Source organism: Pygoscelis adeliae, unplaced genomic scaffold (genome assembly GCF_000699105.1).
Source record: "Pygoscelis adeliae isolate BGI_AS28 unplaced genomic scaffold, ASM69910v1 Scaffold42, whole genome shotgun sequence".
NCBI lineage: Eukaryota > Metazoa > Chordata > Aves > Sphenisciformes > Spheniscidae > Pygoscelis > Pygoscelis adeliae.
This window is the reverse complement of record NW_008824283.1, coordinates 9157321-9174940: the sequence shown is the minus strand read 5'-3', so window position 1 is coordinate 9174940 and position 17620 is coordinate 9157321. Positions and strand designations below refer to the sequence as shown.

Here is a 17620-nt window from a genome sequence, read left to right as displayed (position 1 = left end):
ACACAGAGGCAAGCTCTCAGGGAATAAATGAGGAATAAATCTAGTTAGATCAAAACTTGCTGTTGTTCAGTCAACAAATTTCTGAAAACCTTGACTGTGTATACAAAATTTTGGAGGTTCTTTAAATTAAGAAAAGACATGCCAGGTTTCCCCAGGAGTCAGCACATTTTTATTGTAAGTAGGGTTTTTTAATCAAGACAGGAATAATAAAATATTGTTCACAGGCATCAACCAAAACCAAGAAAAAAAACAGAAGACATCCATTTACTAGTGTCTGAATGAATTATTCCCTTAACTCATTACATTTTCTAAGCTGTGGCTAAGGAATAAGCACTTAAAAAAATTAACTGCTAACTACTTATAGCATATACTGTCATTCAAGGCAATTACTCCAATTAGACGCATCAGTCCTTTGGTACCTGAAAGCTATGTACCTCTTAATTACTTAGAGTTCTTAAACATCACATTTCTTAGAGTGCTTTTAACAGATGGTAGAGTCAGAAAGCCATACTTCCACATGCAGATTATCTTAATTGGTACTGAATCCCTTCTGGAAATGTCCTGTGTAACAGATATGGCTTTCTGCTGTCTCTTCCCCTCTGTAGTTCCCTATTATCAATGGCTTGCATTACATTTTTTTGTGTGGCAGATTATTTCTTTCAAAGACATCGCTAATTTCATCACAAATAAGAAAATATCTCAATACAGATAATTAAAGAAGTTACCCTTAAGTACACAAGCAGGGGATAAGACTTCCGCAATCCAACCCACTCTGCAGGATCAACTGGCCCACTGTAGAGCACTGAGGTTTTGAGTTCTTCTAAATTGACTTTAGTTTCATTCTCTCCTGGCTAAAAAGAAAATGCAACAGCTTGTAAAAAATGAGTTTAAGGCTGCTTGGGGAGGGAATGATAATCAACAATAATACATCAGGTGAACTGTAGTTTTCAGTACTTGATATGCTTCCTTTTGCTCTTCTTCATTGAAGAAGACAGCAGTCAAACCTTTTTAATATGCACTTGTACTCACCAATGTACAGTTACTGGAAAAAGTGCTGGGATCAATAGATGTGAGCTGGTACAACATTTTGCAGACAATAATCACACATGTCCAAACAGTGCAGATACTTGATGCCAATGGGCGAAACTGAGCATATGGCAAAGCAAGAGCCCAGGCAATTAAAAACACAAAGTTAAACAGAGACACCTGAAAACACAAAAACAGGATGGAAATTACATGGAGTAACAAGAGAACTGAGAAACCCTGATCTTTTCCATAGTAATTAAAAAAAATCACTTGAAAGAAAGGGACATAGATAAAGTGTAAGAAAAATACTGAAAAAAACCCATTTACAACAATATTCACAGTAACACAGACACAAAGTGGTATGTGAAGAAGGTAAAACTTAATAGCCGGTTTCAGAAGAACGTTATCTCCTACATAATATTGATACTATTAGACCCACAAAACTGCATACCCACCCTATAAACAACAGACATGGAATACGAGGGACCACATGTTGGTTCTGCTGCTTTGGTACGCATGAAACAAAGAAGAGATGACACAGATCCGTGTGTCTGTGGAGCCCACCTTCATCTTCTTGACCCTTTTTCCCCCAAAGATGTGAGAAAAAGAATTTTTTATTTTGCTTTTTAGTGAATCTTGTCCTACTACCCTGTACAAGGAATGGCTATGTCAGGTAAAGAACTCACACTGCCCACACCAAAGGCACAGGTAAAAGTGTTGCTCCCTTTTTCTTTAGGTGTAGTTCCAGGTTCATGTTTCTTCAGCACCAGACCCAGTTTAAGTAATTTTCCTAGATGTTCCTTCCCATTCCTTTTCTATACCCTCCAACCCTGGATGACGCCCACAGCCTGCTTAAGCAGGGGGGGGATTATGTCTCGTCAGTCCAAAGAATTAGACTAACAAAACTTTAATATCTGGAGAAAAGGGGAGGGCTGAGAATATCTAGGCAGATAGAATATCACTGTGGAAGAAGATGTCAAGGCAGGTCCCCAGCAGCTGACAAGCCCAGCTGGATCCCACAATTTCAGTAAGGTCTGACAGGAGGAAGGTATCTCCCTATGCTTGGGTGTTCCACTGCACAGCAGATGCTGACAAACCTCCACCATGGGTAAGATTTTGATAGTGGGTGTTTACTTGCCTCTTTCACTGTGACCCAGATGATGTAAGAGGAAACAATTTTGATGATGTGCAGCTCCAACAGCCACCACACAAAGACTTGCATCTTATGAAAATATTCCAGGAATTTCAAAAACAGCACTGTAAGGCGGTCGATCACCAGATGCCACTTGTTCCTTAAGTCTGCAGAGATGTTCAAGTAGAGCCATTGTGAGGAGAAAAACAGAAGGTCTCTGTAAAAAGGAATGCTCCACTAGACAACAATGAACTTTCTACTTCTTTTCTTCTAGGCCTTCGAGTAAGACATGAAGGAGGTTAAAGATATGGCTCAGTGGTCAACTAAGACAAAATGGGCTTGAGGCCCACTCAGCCGTGGTGCTCTCCCTTCTAACTCACTTCCACTGAAAGGATTCCCCACTTCAAAAGTGGTGGTGGTGGCTTCCCTTGCCAATTCTTCTTTTATTCATCTCTAGCAGAGCCCTTCTTGGGCTCTGTTTTCCTCCAGTATGTTTGGACCTAAGCTTAGGGATCCCACCCAGGAACTATATCTGAGATGCTCCAGCCCTGGCCCTTATCCAGCTCAGAAAGCACAGGATTTTGTTTGACGTTTGGAAGCTATGGACCCAGACTGTTTTCAGAAAGCACAGACTACTACTATTCAGAAAGCTTTTCAGCCAACCTGGAAGAGATCCATGCACACTAGGAGTAGGATTCCTGTCATATGGGTTTAGACAGCTATACTATAGATGTCTTCGTAAGTCAGAGTTATCTAAACTGCCTTGCAAACAGCACAGCCTCCTAGAGTGTGATTTGTGCCATCCAAGGAAAGACATCTAAAACAGGCAAGGCAAATTGCAGTCCGGTTGAATATTTCTCTCAGTTGAAAAGGGAGCTTTAGCAAGTTAAGATCCGCAAGCTGGTTGACCATATCCCTTCACAGACAGTATTGTGCTAAAAAAGCCATCCTCCCAAATAATACCCCAATGAGCAAGCATGTGGCAACATCTATTACATATGAGTATATATGACAATATATATGCTGAACAGTGCTCGCTAAGTGCCGTCTTTGCTTGTGGGCTGGCTATAAAACTGTTTCACCAGGCTCATATATATTTGTATAAAGTCTTCACATTGTATTAGGGGTTTCAGAAGCATTTTGGAGATTAGAAGGATTTTACATGCTGCGAGAACATTCTTACTGTTAACATCAGAGATGGAAACATTTGCAAGTGACACCAAAACACATCACTGTCTAAGCTGTAAAAATGCAAAGGAGTTACCAGCTTCTGTATGTAATTATTTCAACTTATCTGGTGGTTTTATATATAAAGGAAACCAAGAAGGTTATTTTGTGCATGTTTGTGTGAAGAACACATGCACATTTGTGTGAAAAAGCAGACTTCTGGAATACCTGACAACCAAATTCCATTTTTTTTTCTCTTCTGCCCTTTTTCTCCAGCCACAAGTTGGAAAATCCTAATAAATATGCCGAGTCATGTAAATTCCATGAATACATAATTAAACTTGACAAATTAATCAAGTTATAGAACTCTAATCCTACATGTGTGCTTTTATAGATGCAATGAGTGTATTTAAGGAAAGTCTTTATTTATAGAATTAGATGTTCTCACTCATTCTTTCACCGCATTTATTTTAATTTGCAGTGTTGCCACCATGCAAATTATATCCGGACTTTGCCAGTTAAGTGGAGCAGGCAGATAAGATACTGTAGCAAGTTCTGTCTAGCATGTCTGGGCACTACATGCACAGGGGATAAAATACAGGCCTGACCACATCCACTGAAAAATTGTACATCACTAATGTACAAATAGTAATGTAATAAATAGTGCCATTTTGCCTTGACAAAGACCCTGTGCCTATTTATGTGTCACAGTCCTGTGAATATCGGTGTGAGCAACTAAATCTGTGGTAAGGCCATTTCCAGACAATACAGCTTCCTTGGGTGTTAAATGCCCTTTCCTGGTTTTCACTCATGGCTCATATTGCAAACTGAGTTGCAGAAATAATTCATGTTTGGAGGTCAACCTAGCAATACCAAGGATGACAACATCAGCCTTACCAATGTCTGCCCTTAAGCATTTTTATGTTCATCTGGCATCAATTACACATTCCATATTCAGAAGTGAAAAATATGACACTAGTGTGCACATGAATAATGAAGCAGAGCCTTTGGGACTTCTGGAGTGGAGTGTCTTGGAAAGCAGGCAGTATCAAAGATTAAATATCTATGTGTATTTTCTTTATTATAAAGAGATTTCACTCCAAAGGAGTTCTCAGGATTTGGGGTAACCTCCTATTAATCCAACCCAGACCACCTAGAATAGTTCCCTCCTGAAGAAAGAGGTGGGGTTTTTTTTTGTTTTCATCTTCAGCATCCTACAGAAACAGTATGATTTTTCCCTAGAAGAGACTGTAGCCTGTTGAATAATTGACAAGTAGCCATTTGCTCAGTTCAGGCTCTTTTGGCAAAGGCTGTATGTAAAATTAGAAGGAAAACCTGATGATTGAAGTGAGCAGGGATGACCAAGAATGAACCATCTGTTGCCACTGTTAATTAAGGCTGAGGAAGGCGAAAATTGCAATTTGCAGAGCTTACCTGTAGTTTCTTCTTCCTCTGATTCGTTGTCTTCATCATCATCATCTTCCTTGTCCTCATCTTCCTTTTCTTCTTCTTTTCCTTTTTCGACCCTCCCTTTCCCTCCCTCCCCCTCTGGCTCTTCCATTCTTTTCTCACCAGCCTCTTCCAGCATTTTATCCTCTTCCTTTTCTCTGCTGGCTGTTAAATTCATCATAGTTATGTCAGGCAGGCTTCCATCTTGGTGCACCAGTCTGTTGGTAAATAGTAGCATGTCAGCAAACTTGGCAGTAATGACATTGTAGTCTTTTTCTTTTTCAAGATGTGTAATTAGAAAAAATAAACTGTTCATGGAAAATGCCTTAGAAGCAGAAAAGTTAATGATTCTGGTACTTTCTCCAAACACACACTGCAAATTGAGTTGGAATGTATTAGTAACTACTTCGCACTCAGATACTAATGGTTAGTTAGTAATGAGTGGTATTGACACTTAAACTTGACATTTTCCCCACTGGAGAAAATGGTCAGAGTTTAAGATGTAGAAGCATGAAATGACACTGTTTAAGAGGAAACATTTCATGACTTCATAGGGGACTTACTCATTTTGGTGGTTTGGTATTTTTTTCTTGAGGCTGCTCAAAGTAATTGGAACAGAAAGAAAAAGGGAGATGAGAACAGAGGGGTTACAGAAGAAGGTCATCGACAAATATGTCATGCTACATCACAAGTCATAAAGCATTCTCCTACTCCATCTGCGGAAGCCTTCTGATGCCAAGAGCATGCCATCATGACATTCACAGGGCGCTTCTATAAAGAAACATGGAATTGCAGCACAGATGGAAAGGGGGCAACCTATTTACACCAGTGCTAAACATGGTCAATGCTGTACCATGCTGTCAGTAATGCAGCTGAATCATCACAAGTATCTGACTGATTACTGTAAATGCATTTCCACCTTCTTCCAATTGAAAGATGCAGCTGGGAAGCCAAGGAATTTCGAAGTTTTCTTCCAGTTATAGGTTTGGGAACAAATGAAAGCGAAAACTCCATGGCTGTGGCTTCAGTATATTTTATCATGTCTGTCTTTGATAGTGCCATTCATTCTCTCTCTTTTTTCTACATCTCACAGAAATTTTTCTTATATTTCTAACTGTCTCTTACTAAATCTATTAGTAATTTTCAGACTGTCAAAACTGGGATACAACTGATTTAACAAGGAAATGGTATTTCTGTATTGCCATGGTGCCAATTTTTCTGAGATTTATTCAGTATATATCTTTTCTTTACTGAGAAAAGAGTCATTCTCTTATGGCTTCAGATATTTTCTCCCCCCCCCCCCCCCCCGCCAGCTGTGCTGTTGGGACTCACCTCCCATATTTGCAGAAAACCCACTTTTCCTAATTCCCTGATGCTATATGCTTTGCTGAGCACAGCGCTTACTGCCATAAATAATCCCTTTGAATATGACTTCTTGCAACAAAGCCTCCCTTTGGCAAGTGCATATCTATATGATCAGGTCACTAAATGTTTAGTTATGCTATTGAAATTACTACGCTCAGCATACTTTCAAGCACCTGTTAGACTGTTCCTGGACTAATGCAAGTAACTTTAATATGCTACAGTACCATCTCAGGGATTTATTTTTCATTATGTGAAATTCTGGCATATTACCATTTAGACAGGAAATTCTGCCAATTTTAACTAGGATTTTTACAGTTCAAGAAACTGAAAATCTAGATTTAACCATCTGATCATTAAAAAATAAGAGCATAGGCTAAGCAGTTAATGAGAAAGTCAAACAAGCAAAATTATTTTTCAAATATTTGGGAGTTGCAGTTTCTTCAAGATGGAAACTTTGGTGGCTCAAATGAGGGGAAAACTACAGAAATTTGAATAAACAATCCTGAAGTAGAAATACCATACCAATTACCAAAAAGCAGAAAAGGTGGTTTAAAAGTACAAGTTTGACAGGACAGTCAAGCACCAAATAATCTCACTGAATAAATACATTCATGACAATGATTACTAAAATCCCTCATCGTGGCCTGGGTGATGAACCTGAGTGTCCAATAATCTGAAAATCTCTTATACTCAACAATATATTCAGTAGCCTTGGCTACTGAAAATAGGGCTTTTTCTCCGATATACTTTATTTTCATATTTAAGATAGCGTATATACTAAAAGGATATTCAAATCTCTGTAAAATGACTAAACAATAATATTCCCTAAAATGACATAATCTAACTTTGCATATCTACCTAAAACTCTAATAAAGTACCAACAGGAGGGTCACATATAAAGAAGAGAGAATGAATTTTCAGTTCAGTTCAAATATTATGGAGATCCCCGGTTACTATAAATCACCAGAGCCCATTTAAAAGGCAGTGCCCCATGAATTGAAAGTATCCATACAACCAGACAGGTTTTGCACAGGTGCAATTGCATTGATTTTAACGATATATCTTCCCAACTGACTTTTATAATGGAAAAATCTACATTCACACTGGTGTAAATCAAGGACTTACTGACTTACCTCAGTGTAAACTGGACAGAAACACAGTAACCCTACAGGGTTTTGTATGAGAGGATTCATCTTTCTCTTATTCATATAACTCCCATTCATATCCAGGAGATCCAGAAGGTGATGGGGTTATAAAGATGGGTACATGCAACATATATACCTGATAAAGCCTCAGTATGAGCTTAGTTTTCAGTATGTTGGCGCTTAGTTCTATTGACACCAGTAGGCTTGAGCATGGGACCGTGTGCTCAGGAGAACCAAGGCTAGATAAAAAGCCCTGCCCACTATTCAGAAAGTTAGACTACTTGGAATCTTTCTTCCCAGACCTCCTCATTTATTGCTAGGGTTGTTGCTCCTCTTTTTTAATTTTTTTTTTTCCACTACAAGATCGCATGATATCATGTAACAGACAACATTAACGTATTAGGATATAAAAACTGCACTAGTTTAGAATACCTAAGACAAGCTACCAGTACAGGCTTCACAGCTAGTTAGATGTAACTTCAGCTTGGAAACCACATACTGGTGGGAAATTATCCAAAATAACAGAGAGTTATTATGTCTGACACTTAGGAAGAGAAATAACTAAATAATAATGCAGACAACAAGCCTTGAAGGTACACTAATGGTTTTAACTGAGAGCATTTCCTACCCTCAAATTCATTAAATAGGGTATCACTAATGAGAAGTATACTAGTAGATCTAGTTCTACGCATCAAAGGAATTTCAGAGGCACTAAAATCAGGCATGTGCCCCAGGTCCTTATTGGACTAGTGCTTTCACCTATTTGTAATTTGCTATTTCACCTATTTGTATTATTAAGAAGATTAATTAATAACAACTTACTGGATGCATTATGAAGCATCTTTTGCCTTTGATAATTTTTTGCAATCAGTTTATGAATTGCTTGAAACTTTCTGTCCCAAAACAATTTCTCAAGTATCTGTCATGCATAGCCTTATAACATAAAGCTTTTTGCTCTGCAAAACGTTAGTGACCCATCTCCTGAATATTCGGCATGCAAGATTCAAACTGAGAGCACAGTACCATACCTCTATTGGCAGGACCCTGACAGCTTTCCTTGCCTTTGCAGGGGGCTTTGCTGCCTGCATCCAAGGCCAGCTGGCTGATATGTGTTGGGGTGTGCGCAAGCCAGGAAGCCTCAGCGCGGGGGGTCCCTCTCCTTCCTTTGGGAGCTGCTTTCACACTGAGGCTCTTGCCCCTACATTGTGGCTCCATTGCAGCGGTGCCTGCGCCTGCTCCCATGCCTCCCTGACCCTAAGCCTGGCATACAGACTGCCTTCACCTCCAACCTGGCTCATCTCTATGGATTTGCTGGGAGCTCCCCAGGCTGTGGCTGACCCTTGTTACCACCTCCAGACCTGATCCTCACCCTCAGTTGCTGGTTCCCGTTCCTGACTCCCCATGGGAGAGAGCCCAGCCTTGCCTCCTGGCCATGCCCCTTGGCTCCTGGCTTGCCTGCCCTCACCGAGCTGCCTATTGCTGCTCCCTAACACACGGGCTTCCTACAGACCAGGTTTCCAGCTCTGGTGAACTTTTAGGAACCCTGGCCCAAACTATGTGATTGCATTTGAAGAAGAAGCGTGAACACGACACTTAAATTAACTTCTTGTTAAAGCAGGTAGTCACAAATATCTAAACAAGGGATTTTCTCGGCTTTTCTGTTTATATTCCGTGGTGACAGCAAACTCAGAAGTCCTTCTATCCTCGGAGCTGATTAAACAAAAGCCCATATTTACTCCAGTCAAATATTTTGAAAGACATCTGCTTTATGGAACTGTTTTCAAGACGCCATTTATAAAAGAATGATGACAATGGCAATATGGGCTTTTGTAGTTTGGATACTGCAGCGCCCAACTCAGCCTATGTATTAACGTCCTTAGCATGCAGTGGTTTCAGTGTACTGCATGTTCCATTTCTGTCTCTGAATTGGGAAATCTCAGTCTGTACAAATTCATAATACATACTGCACATTTAGTTGACCTGGCCCTCAAATTCCCTTTCTCAGGTGCTTGTGAGGAACACAGGGACGTGTGTCTGTGTGTGTCTGTGTGTCTGTGTGTATGTGTGCACATGCAAGCATGCATCTTTCCATGCACAAACAAAGGGTAGATAAACGAGCCTCCTCAACCAAGTCTGTTGTCTGCAGCCAATTACAAATAGCACCAATTATTCCTGTATTGAGGCATGGGCAAAGTTTAAGAGAAGAATTCCCAGCTGGGAGATGAACTCTCAACGTACACATATGCAGGAGTATTAACTGCTTCATCAGCTTTAGGAGACTACAATACCTGAACAACATTCTCTCCCTGCTTACTTCACAGTACTGTGCAGCAAGAACATACTTTGTTTTAAGGCAATTAAGAAGTAACAAAAAAGTTAAGGTATATTTGTTTTAAAGGAAAGGAAGAATTGAAGTACCCACCTATTAATTATTAGATAAACACGGCCATTGACTTTGGCATGGCTATGAGGTGGGAGATGAAAGCACAAGAATGCATGAGATGAAAATGGGAAATGAATTAGAGAGAGAGAAAAGGAAACCATTAAATAGGAATGAATGCACTTTCCTGTCTACCAAGAGAGACACATTGCCATAACAAAGCACAATCTGAAAACTTAACATACACCATGCAGTGAAAACTCCAGGAAACTTACAAATGCAATACTTTGACGTTTAGACCATATGCAACTTCAGTTAGAACTGCAGGTTCTTTTCATAGACCCCAAAATGTGAGAACAGCCTCTACTGCTTTAGCTCTAGTAAGCCACAGAATATTCTGCATATTGTTAAAAATAGCTACCTTGCTTCTTTTTTTATTTAAAGGTGATTATAATGGAGCATCGTATCATAGAAATTCATGGTGCAGCGAGGAAATGGGCTTGGGAAGTCCTAATCAGAGGACTTTTCTTTCTCTTGAAGATGTAAAATTGACCTTTATAAATCACCTTTCTAAACAGTGAGAAGTGCCTCACTCTGCCAGTTCCAGTGTGCCAGTTTCTGTCCCCTCTATTTGCAGCTGGCAGAGGCCTCTCCAAACTTTGCTCATGTGAAGCAGCATCTTAATACATGAACAGTCTCAGCAATTTTAACAGGACTCTTCAGTTAGACACAAACATAATACCATAATCATACACAGCAGTTCAGGGGCAGATGGAGGAACGGGAGCTGCTTTCCCTATTACTTTCATGACTAGCTCTCACCTGCTGTGGTTGTTTTAACAAGTTCGCTATTAAAAGGACTGAGTTCTGTCTGCTTACTCAAAATTAAGGTTCAGTTTCTTTATTTAGAATTTTTTGTTCGTTGCAAAAGCAACAGCATAAAAGCAGTTTTGAAAGGTAAACTAGCTGTTGAGTGAATGCTAGTGTTTTCAAAGCAAAAGGAAAATGAAGTTTTAGTGGCTTTGTAAGAAAATTGCACATATACATATGAATCTTTAATCTGTGTTTTAATTGTCCCTGCAACTTATTTCTATTGCTAGCATTACTGTTAAGCTGGAGCTGGTTGTTGTGCTAGATCTTATACAGCTTTACGCATCATCGATGTAAATGTCAGCTGAGCTCTCACCCTGAAGCTTTAAACTTTAAAGTTGACTGATGCTAAGAACTAATTTATTGCATCAAGAGGGAAGAAACAGCTGGATCTCCATACGTCAGGCATGGTTTATGGTACTACAAACCAGAAAAAGTGTTCTGATTTGGGTATTGGACACGCTTGTGAAAGTTTCTAAGGAGAAACAAATGATAAACGTGATAACTGTGATTTTGAAATACTGCAAAATGGCAAATGTAGCACATACACCACATTTAAGAGTTAAAAATATCTAGCTACTTATCTGACAGCTCAATACAATCTAGTACACATTTAGACTTTAAAAAATAGCAATATAGTATCAAGGCAAAGAATCTAATGATATCACATGATCCTCTTCACCTGCCACTTTACTTCAGTAAAAAGCCTGGTGCAACAACAAATGCCTACTTTCAGCACCCTATCTCAAGGCTACTTACTGCTGGCAAAAATGTCACCGACTACCAATAAAATCTACATCCTACAACCTTCTTTTCTGATACTAGTCTCATCTTTAATTTTTTTTTTCTTTCAACAGGACACTGAAGACATTTTGTGTCTTTAGTTTCAGTGGTTCCATCCCCCGAGAATGATGTGACTTTAGTTACAGTGATTCTCTTCATGCCAGCATTTGGAGAGCTGTAGCGAATATTTTGGTATCTATATCTATCTATCTCTAACAGAAAAATTTGCAAGTAGTGGTTTCACAGGCAGAGTGTACCGTGCCATGAACCCGCCTAAATCCTGGGAGCGCCACAGATGATTGTCTTTTCCATTTTGTGCCTACCAGATCACACTAGGAGTGAGGTGGAAGCTGTTTCAATGTTCATACTCAGCACAAGTGCAAAGTGTTTGGGCTACAGAAGAGCTTGCACAGTTACTGCAAACTGTAGCGCATTCCCCCAAATGCCTCAGCCCAGGAACAACCCCTGTTTCAGCTCAGACGCCTATCTGGGCTCTGGTTTCAGGGCTTGGCTGCCCACTTCAGAGATGTTAACGTGCACCTGCTGCTGCACAAAAAGTCTGCTATGGGCAAAGAAAGTTTGCTCACAGGCCATTTCAGAGGGCCCTTGAATCTACCATCAGATTTAGCAATTCAAGAAAAGCAAAAGGAGACAGTATTATGCAAACGGTCATTTAAAAAGGTAAGTTAAAAAAAAATACAACATTGTTAGTAAATTTTGTCAAGTTTGATTTGTTCTGGTATTGGCAACTTACTTAAATACAGAAACCAGAAGCATTCTATAAATGTAGAGCTTATTCACATGCACTGCCGATAGGGAACACAAACATACTTGTACCATACACTGTAAAGTTGTTTCATATTCAACTGAATCATTAAAAATATCTGAAATGCTTTTGTAAATCTAGCAAGTCCTAGAGCAGAATTCTCTGTTAAGATAAACTGTCATTATTCCACAACACACTGTGGTGCACGTGATGTTACGCAGCTAGTCCCCATTCATATAAATGCAGCTGAGTTGCTCTTATCATTGGACAGATAAACACTCTAAAAATGGTATCTACATGAATTGGTTTCTTCAAAGAATTAGAGTAAATGTCATCGTATAATATGACACTATGTACTTTGAAACCATTTCTCTCTCTTACACACCTGGAGCAGGATCCTAGGCCAGATATGTTTTTATGCAGGAGAATATGGAAGAGTTAAACACAGGAAAAACGAGGTTCCAGAATCATGAAAAAATGCTAATGAACTTCTTGATGAGATCGCTGAATGTCTCAAAGAGCTAGCATAGATCAGTACTTCAAAGAGTGACCGCAGGTTTGGGATTTTTCCATTTCTGAATTCAACTTTACAAAAAGGCCTAATTGTCCAGTGCAAATGTAGTATTTGCCAAAGATCTCCCAATCTTCATTTGGCCCTCAAAATGGACATTGAAAAACAGAAGTGACCCAAATTAAAAGCCGTGTTTCCTATTATTGACAGAACTTACAAAAAGGCCCACATAGCAATTAAGCATCTAACTTCCATTAAAGGTCAAAGCCGATGAGATAAATACATAAATGCCATTAGTACCTTTGAAAATGTACCCCAAAATGAAAAACTTCAGTGTGTAGGGGAAAGTGGGGGAAGACAGATACTTTGGTTGTCGTTTGTTTAGCGGGGTGCTGGATGCTGAGCACCTTCTTTTTCAGCCAGGTAGTCATAGAAAAGGCAAATAACATCTAGTGAAAAGTGAGCACTACAAGACAGTCAGAAACAGCATTTTCATACAGATAATCAATAGCTCCATTTACTTTGTTTCTTTACCTGTAAATAGTGTTGTCCTGTTTGCTGGTTACAGCTTTTAAATCAGTGAGCTGGAGAAAACGGTCATGGAAATAGTGAAGGTGTAAGATACACGCCAGTAGGAAGGAGGTAGGGATAAAGATGCGTGTGAATAGCTCAGCCACAGAAAACTGTTTTAAGCCAAGGTCCGCTAGTCTGGAAAAAAAAGTAAGCCACTAAGCCACCTTTTCACACCAAAATATTTTTCTTGCCATGAGACATTATTACAAATCATTTGCAATAGGAAATAAGGGGCTGGTACTTGTTATGTGTTTTTAGTTTTAAAAATTCTTCTAAACCAGCAAGTTTTACAACGCAAATACCTTGCATTTGGACTCAGTAATGTAGAGAAATACTGTAAATTTACAGAGTCAAATGAACCAACCCTGCCATAGATCTCTTGAACCAGATGAGTCGGCTCTGATTGAAAGTCCTGCACTGGAGATTCACTCATATTGCATATACTCTCCCATGTAAGCTCCTGTTGAGAAATGCCCAATACATCATGAGGAGGAAGAAACACAGCCCTCCTTATTAGCAGGAAGGCATGTCCATCTTCATCAGCTCCAGACATCCTGCAAATCTACCCTCAATGTCTTCCCAGATCTTGCTCCTATGGTCAGAGGTAGACAGGAGTATTGGCACTGTATTGGGAACAGGAGTGGTGCCAAGGCCTGGGCAGCAGATGCAATATGACTCTTTGAGCCCCTCTCATGCCCTTGCTCATCTCTATTGTTACACCAATAATTCTATGGCTTCAGAGCTGAGCCAACTCAGCTATGCCTGGGGATGGTCTCATGATGTTTTTCCCACACAAGAAGGACGACTGCTCTCAGAGCATTCCACCACACTGAACTCGAAAGTCCAAAGAAAAAATGAAATTAATCGAAAACACTTACTTGTTTTCATCCAGGCCTGTCATGTTCTTCCACAACCCAGGGAACGACTCAAACTGGTACGTATAGATGAAGATAAGTACCAACATCGTGTAAACAACCACTGACATCCAAAAGTATTTTAAAATCCTTCTCCACCATTCATAGTGCACCTGAAAATCACACACTAAAGACGTTGAAACAAGCCAAAGGCAAAGACACTGACAAAAATACTGACAACACTGTACTGGCAAACAAAGACTAAGAATACTATTTTTCCTAGCTGGCCTGAAGTAAACAATGCTTACCGAACAGCAGCCACAGTTCTATGAGATACAGTTTTTACTCCTGATGCACATGCACCCAAGTACAGACTTTTGTGTAAAAATGACTGTTGGGACACGGCCACAGACATAAAGACCAGGGACAGCTTCAGTCACTCAGTTTCATCACCATCAGGTGATGAAAGTCCAGGAGGAAAGGGACTCCATGCTCATTGGGGTGTGGAAGCTGTATGGACCAGCTGCCGCAAAAACTGGTGGCCATGTAGGACATGCGCGGGCCCAGAATTTTCTCACACAGGTTCCAAATCTCACGGTGATGTGGGGTGGAGTCCCAGAGCAGAGGTGTGTATTGTATGCATCTAATTTATGTGCACTTTGCCTGTCACTATAATCAAAATCCAAAGGAGAATTAGTCTTAACCCCTTCAAATGACTTTATTATGTTGTATCTAACTAAAGAACAAACACACTGTTAATGAATTCTGTTTGGAGCTACATTATCACCAACTTAAATATATGAACCATTATATTCAAGGACAAAATTTACTTAACACAATTCTCACTTACCTGATAGAGGGCCACACAGAAGAGGAACAGGACCATATAGATGATTTTGTACATGACAATTCTACCCTCAAAGCTGACAAAGAAGAACATGCCCCCACAGACGTAAATCCAGTACTTGATGAACATAGCCATCACCAGCTTCCCCAGGACTTTCATAATATCCTGTTCATCCTCATCATCCTCTTCCTCCTCCTCCTCCTCCTTCTCTTCCTCCTGTTCTTCTGCCACTTCTCCCTCTTGCAACTCCTCTTCTGCAAATACAGAGTCACATCTGACCTCTGTCTGTTTTGGGGACTTTTAGTAAGAATTGAAATTGGTGGAAAGTAAAATCTCTGCACACAACACAGAAACTTAAAACACAATATTTGCAAGAGGCTGTATTTCTGAATCATACGTGCTTCCATTTTTTGTTTGAACTTCCTATGAGGTTCAACCTGCTACCGGAGCCATACGGTGCATAGCTATATGACCTTACCAGACACCCATCTTCACTTTGTCTGAAATGCAGGCAGCTGTAGCAGAAAATTAGAGCCTAAGGGTTGTATAATGGATAACAGTCAAAACACTTTCCATGGCAATACCTATACTACTAGGCAAGAAACCTTTTAAACTGGAAAACAAAGAAGCCACCAGCACCACCAGAAACCTCTCATCTTGAGTTTAAAGTTTAAACTCTCATCTTGAGTTTGAACCTCTCATCTTGAGTTTCGTCCTTTAGAGAATATTGTGGTTACCTCCAAAAACCATAAGCAAGAGAAAACAGAAAACATAAAAACAAACAAGCTTAAAAAAGTATAAATGCTGCACTAATACTGCTGTTTTTCAAAGAAACTATCGTTTTTCCAGCTTCTTGTGCTGTACCTGAGCCATTGCAGAAAAGACAAGCTGCTTTTGCCCTCTGAAGAGGTCAGGATTCCCCAGCTATTAACCTGGTGAGGCTTGTGGGGGGCAGGGTAAGTGTCCCCCCAATAGCAAGTACACATAAGCAAGTATCCAGATAAGAGGACTTATCAACCTCATAGCACATAGCTGTAATGCTTTTTTTCACATTGAGAACAATATCGAGACTTCAGCATCAAAAGGCTCGCCCACTCCTTTTGTCCCACTCATCATCCCTCTTCTCAGACTCTTTCCTTGCTCTTGCCTTGCAAATCCTTGCAGTGTCCAGCTCTGACATGTTTTACTTAGACAAATTCTGTAATTAATCAAAAAGGAAGCTACATCACTGCTTCCCAGGCTGGCTTTCTACCATTTCAGTGACTTGAACTTGTTCAGATTAGCATCCAGAGAGACAGAAAAGGGCAAGGAAGGTTTGGGGGAACATGTGCCCAGTAGCAAAAGAGAGAACAGGCCACCAAGCTGTTAGATGAGCTGAAACTGTAGCAGTAAACTTTGCTCTCAGGTATGCTTCTGATAGCATGAGCCCCTGCACTGAAAATATACATGCTTAGTTTTCCATTGAAATCAGTAGTTTAACTTCTGGTTTTGTACAAGTGCTTATGTACAAACACAACTTCCACGGAATTTAGCAACTGACTTTTCCCATGTATACTCTTCTTCTCCCGTGGTTAAACTCCTACAGAAATTAATCTGCTGGCTTGAGTTCCATTTGAAGGTTCCATGACATTTTTCACATGAGTCATTTCAATTACCCTCCAGTAAAGAGAATTCACATTTTATTTGCACTTCTGAAGTTCAAAGGTGTTTTGTTTTTATATCCCAAGAGACAGTTGCACATAGATTTTGTAATATCTTTCTTAGCTAATAACAGGCATCTTGCTAATTGCTTTCAGCATTACAGAAATGCAGTAACTGGAACTTCTATCATGACTGAAGGGTTAAATAGGAGGTGGCTTTACCTTTTTCTTCATTTTCTTCACTTCCAACTTTGACCTCAGATAAAGTAGCTTCTTTTAGCCGAAGTGCTTTCTGTTCAGTGAGGTGTTGCCTAAGCAGTAGCCAGAAAGTTATTGTGAAAAGAATCTGCAAACAAAAATCAAAACAAAAACAACAGACTAATTGTATATCCTATATCCTGCTAATACAAACATATTTTTTCATAAATTTTGCATGCCTTTGTTTTCTCTGTCCATCAGAAAATGGTAACGATGGCACCAGTGTCAAAGTGCATCTTTGTGAAAGTTAAGACATTTAGGAAATGTTCTGATTGAAAACAACTTTATTTCATTTGCACTTTTCCTTTGAGTAATAACTTTTCACTCCACATCTTTTCTTAAAGGTATTTACCTATACAGTTCTATTCTCCCCCGTTCTATTCAGTTTTTTACTCCTGTCTTATAAGTTTAAGGATCTTCTCATTATATATTGATGGGTATAATTTCCATCTGTCCATTTCATTTTTCCCTTTTTGCAGGGAAGAAGCAGAGGCAGATGAGTGTATTGTCATTATTAGGGTTGGTATATATCCTAAGTCTTTTGATTTAGGAGGTTTGGTACTCCAGGTGCTCAAACACAATTAATTTAAAAATCAAAAATTTCTTTGTATGCCTTTAAGTTAAAAAAGACACAGTCAACTGGATATGCCTTGCATTTGGAGCAGTTACAAGATTTAAGATGGCTCTTAATTCTCTGAAAAGCTTTAATCAATGTCCAGATGGAGATTGGTGATGAGTGGCATCCTGCAGGGGTCTGTACTGGGACCAGTACTGTTTAATATCTTCCTCAATGACATAGACAGTGGGGTGAAGTGCACCCTCAGCAAGTTTGCAGATGACACCAAGCTGAGTGGT

The 17620-nt window shown here is 39.7% G+C and overlaps 1 protein-coding gene across 1 annotated transcript in view; it reads right to left on the bottom strand.

The window, feature by feature from the left end:
• The window catches only part of PIEZO2 (piezo-type mechanosensitive ion channel component 2), a 270740-nt gene that overhangs the window by 71601 nt on the left and 181519 nt on the right, over positions 1 to 17620 (bottom strand). Inside the window, exons 15-22 of the mRNA XM_009318585.1 lie at positions 16730 to 16853; positions 14871 to 15121; positions 14045 to 14193; positions 13128 to 13301; positions 4760 to 4992; positions 2165 to 2325; positions 1030 to 1206; positions 726 to 851 (exon numbers count right to left, since the gene is read on the bottom strand). Of these exons, the coding sequence (XP_009316860.1) occupies positions 726 to 851; positions 1030 to 1206; positions 2165 to 2325; positions 4760 to 4992; positions 13128 to 13301; positions 14045 to 14193; positions 14871 to 15121; positions 16730 to 16853 (1395 nt within the window). The remainder of the gene's footprint in view (positions 1 to 725; positions 852 to 1029; positions 1207 to 2164; positions 2326 to 4759; positions 4993 to 13127; positions 13302 to 14044; positions 14194 to 14870; positions 15122 to 16729; positions 16854 to 17620) is intronic.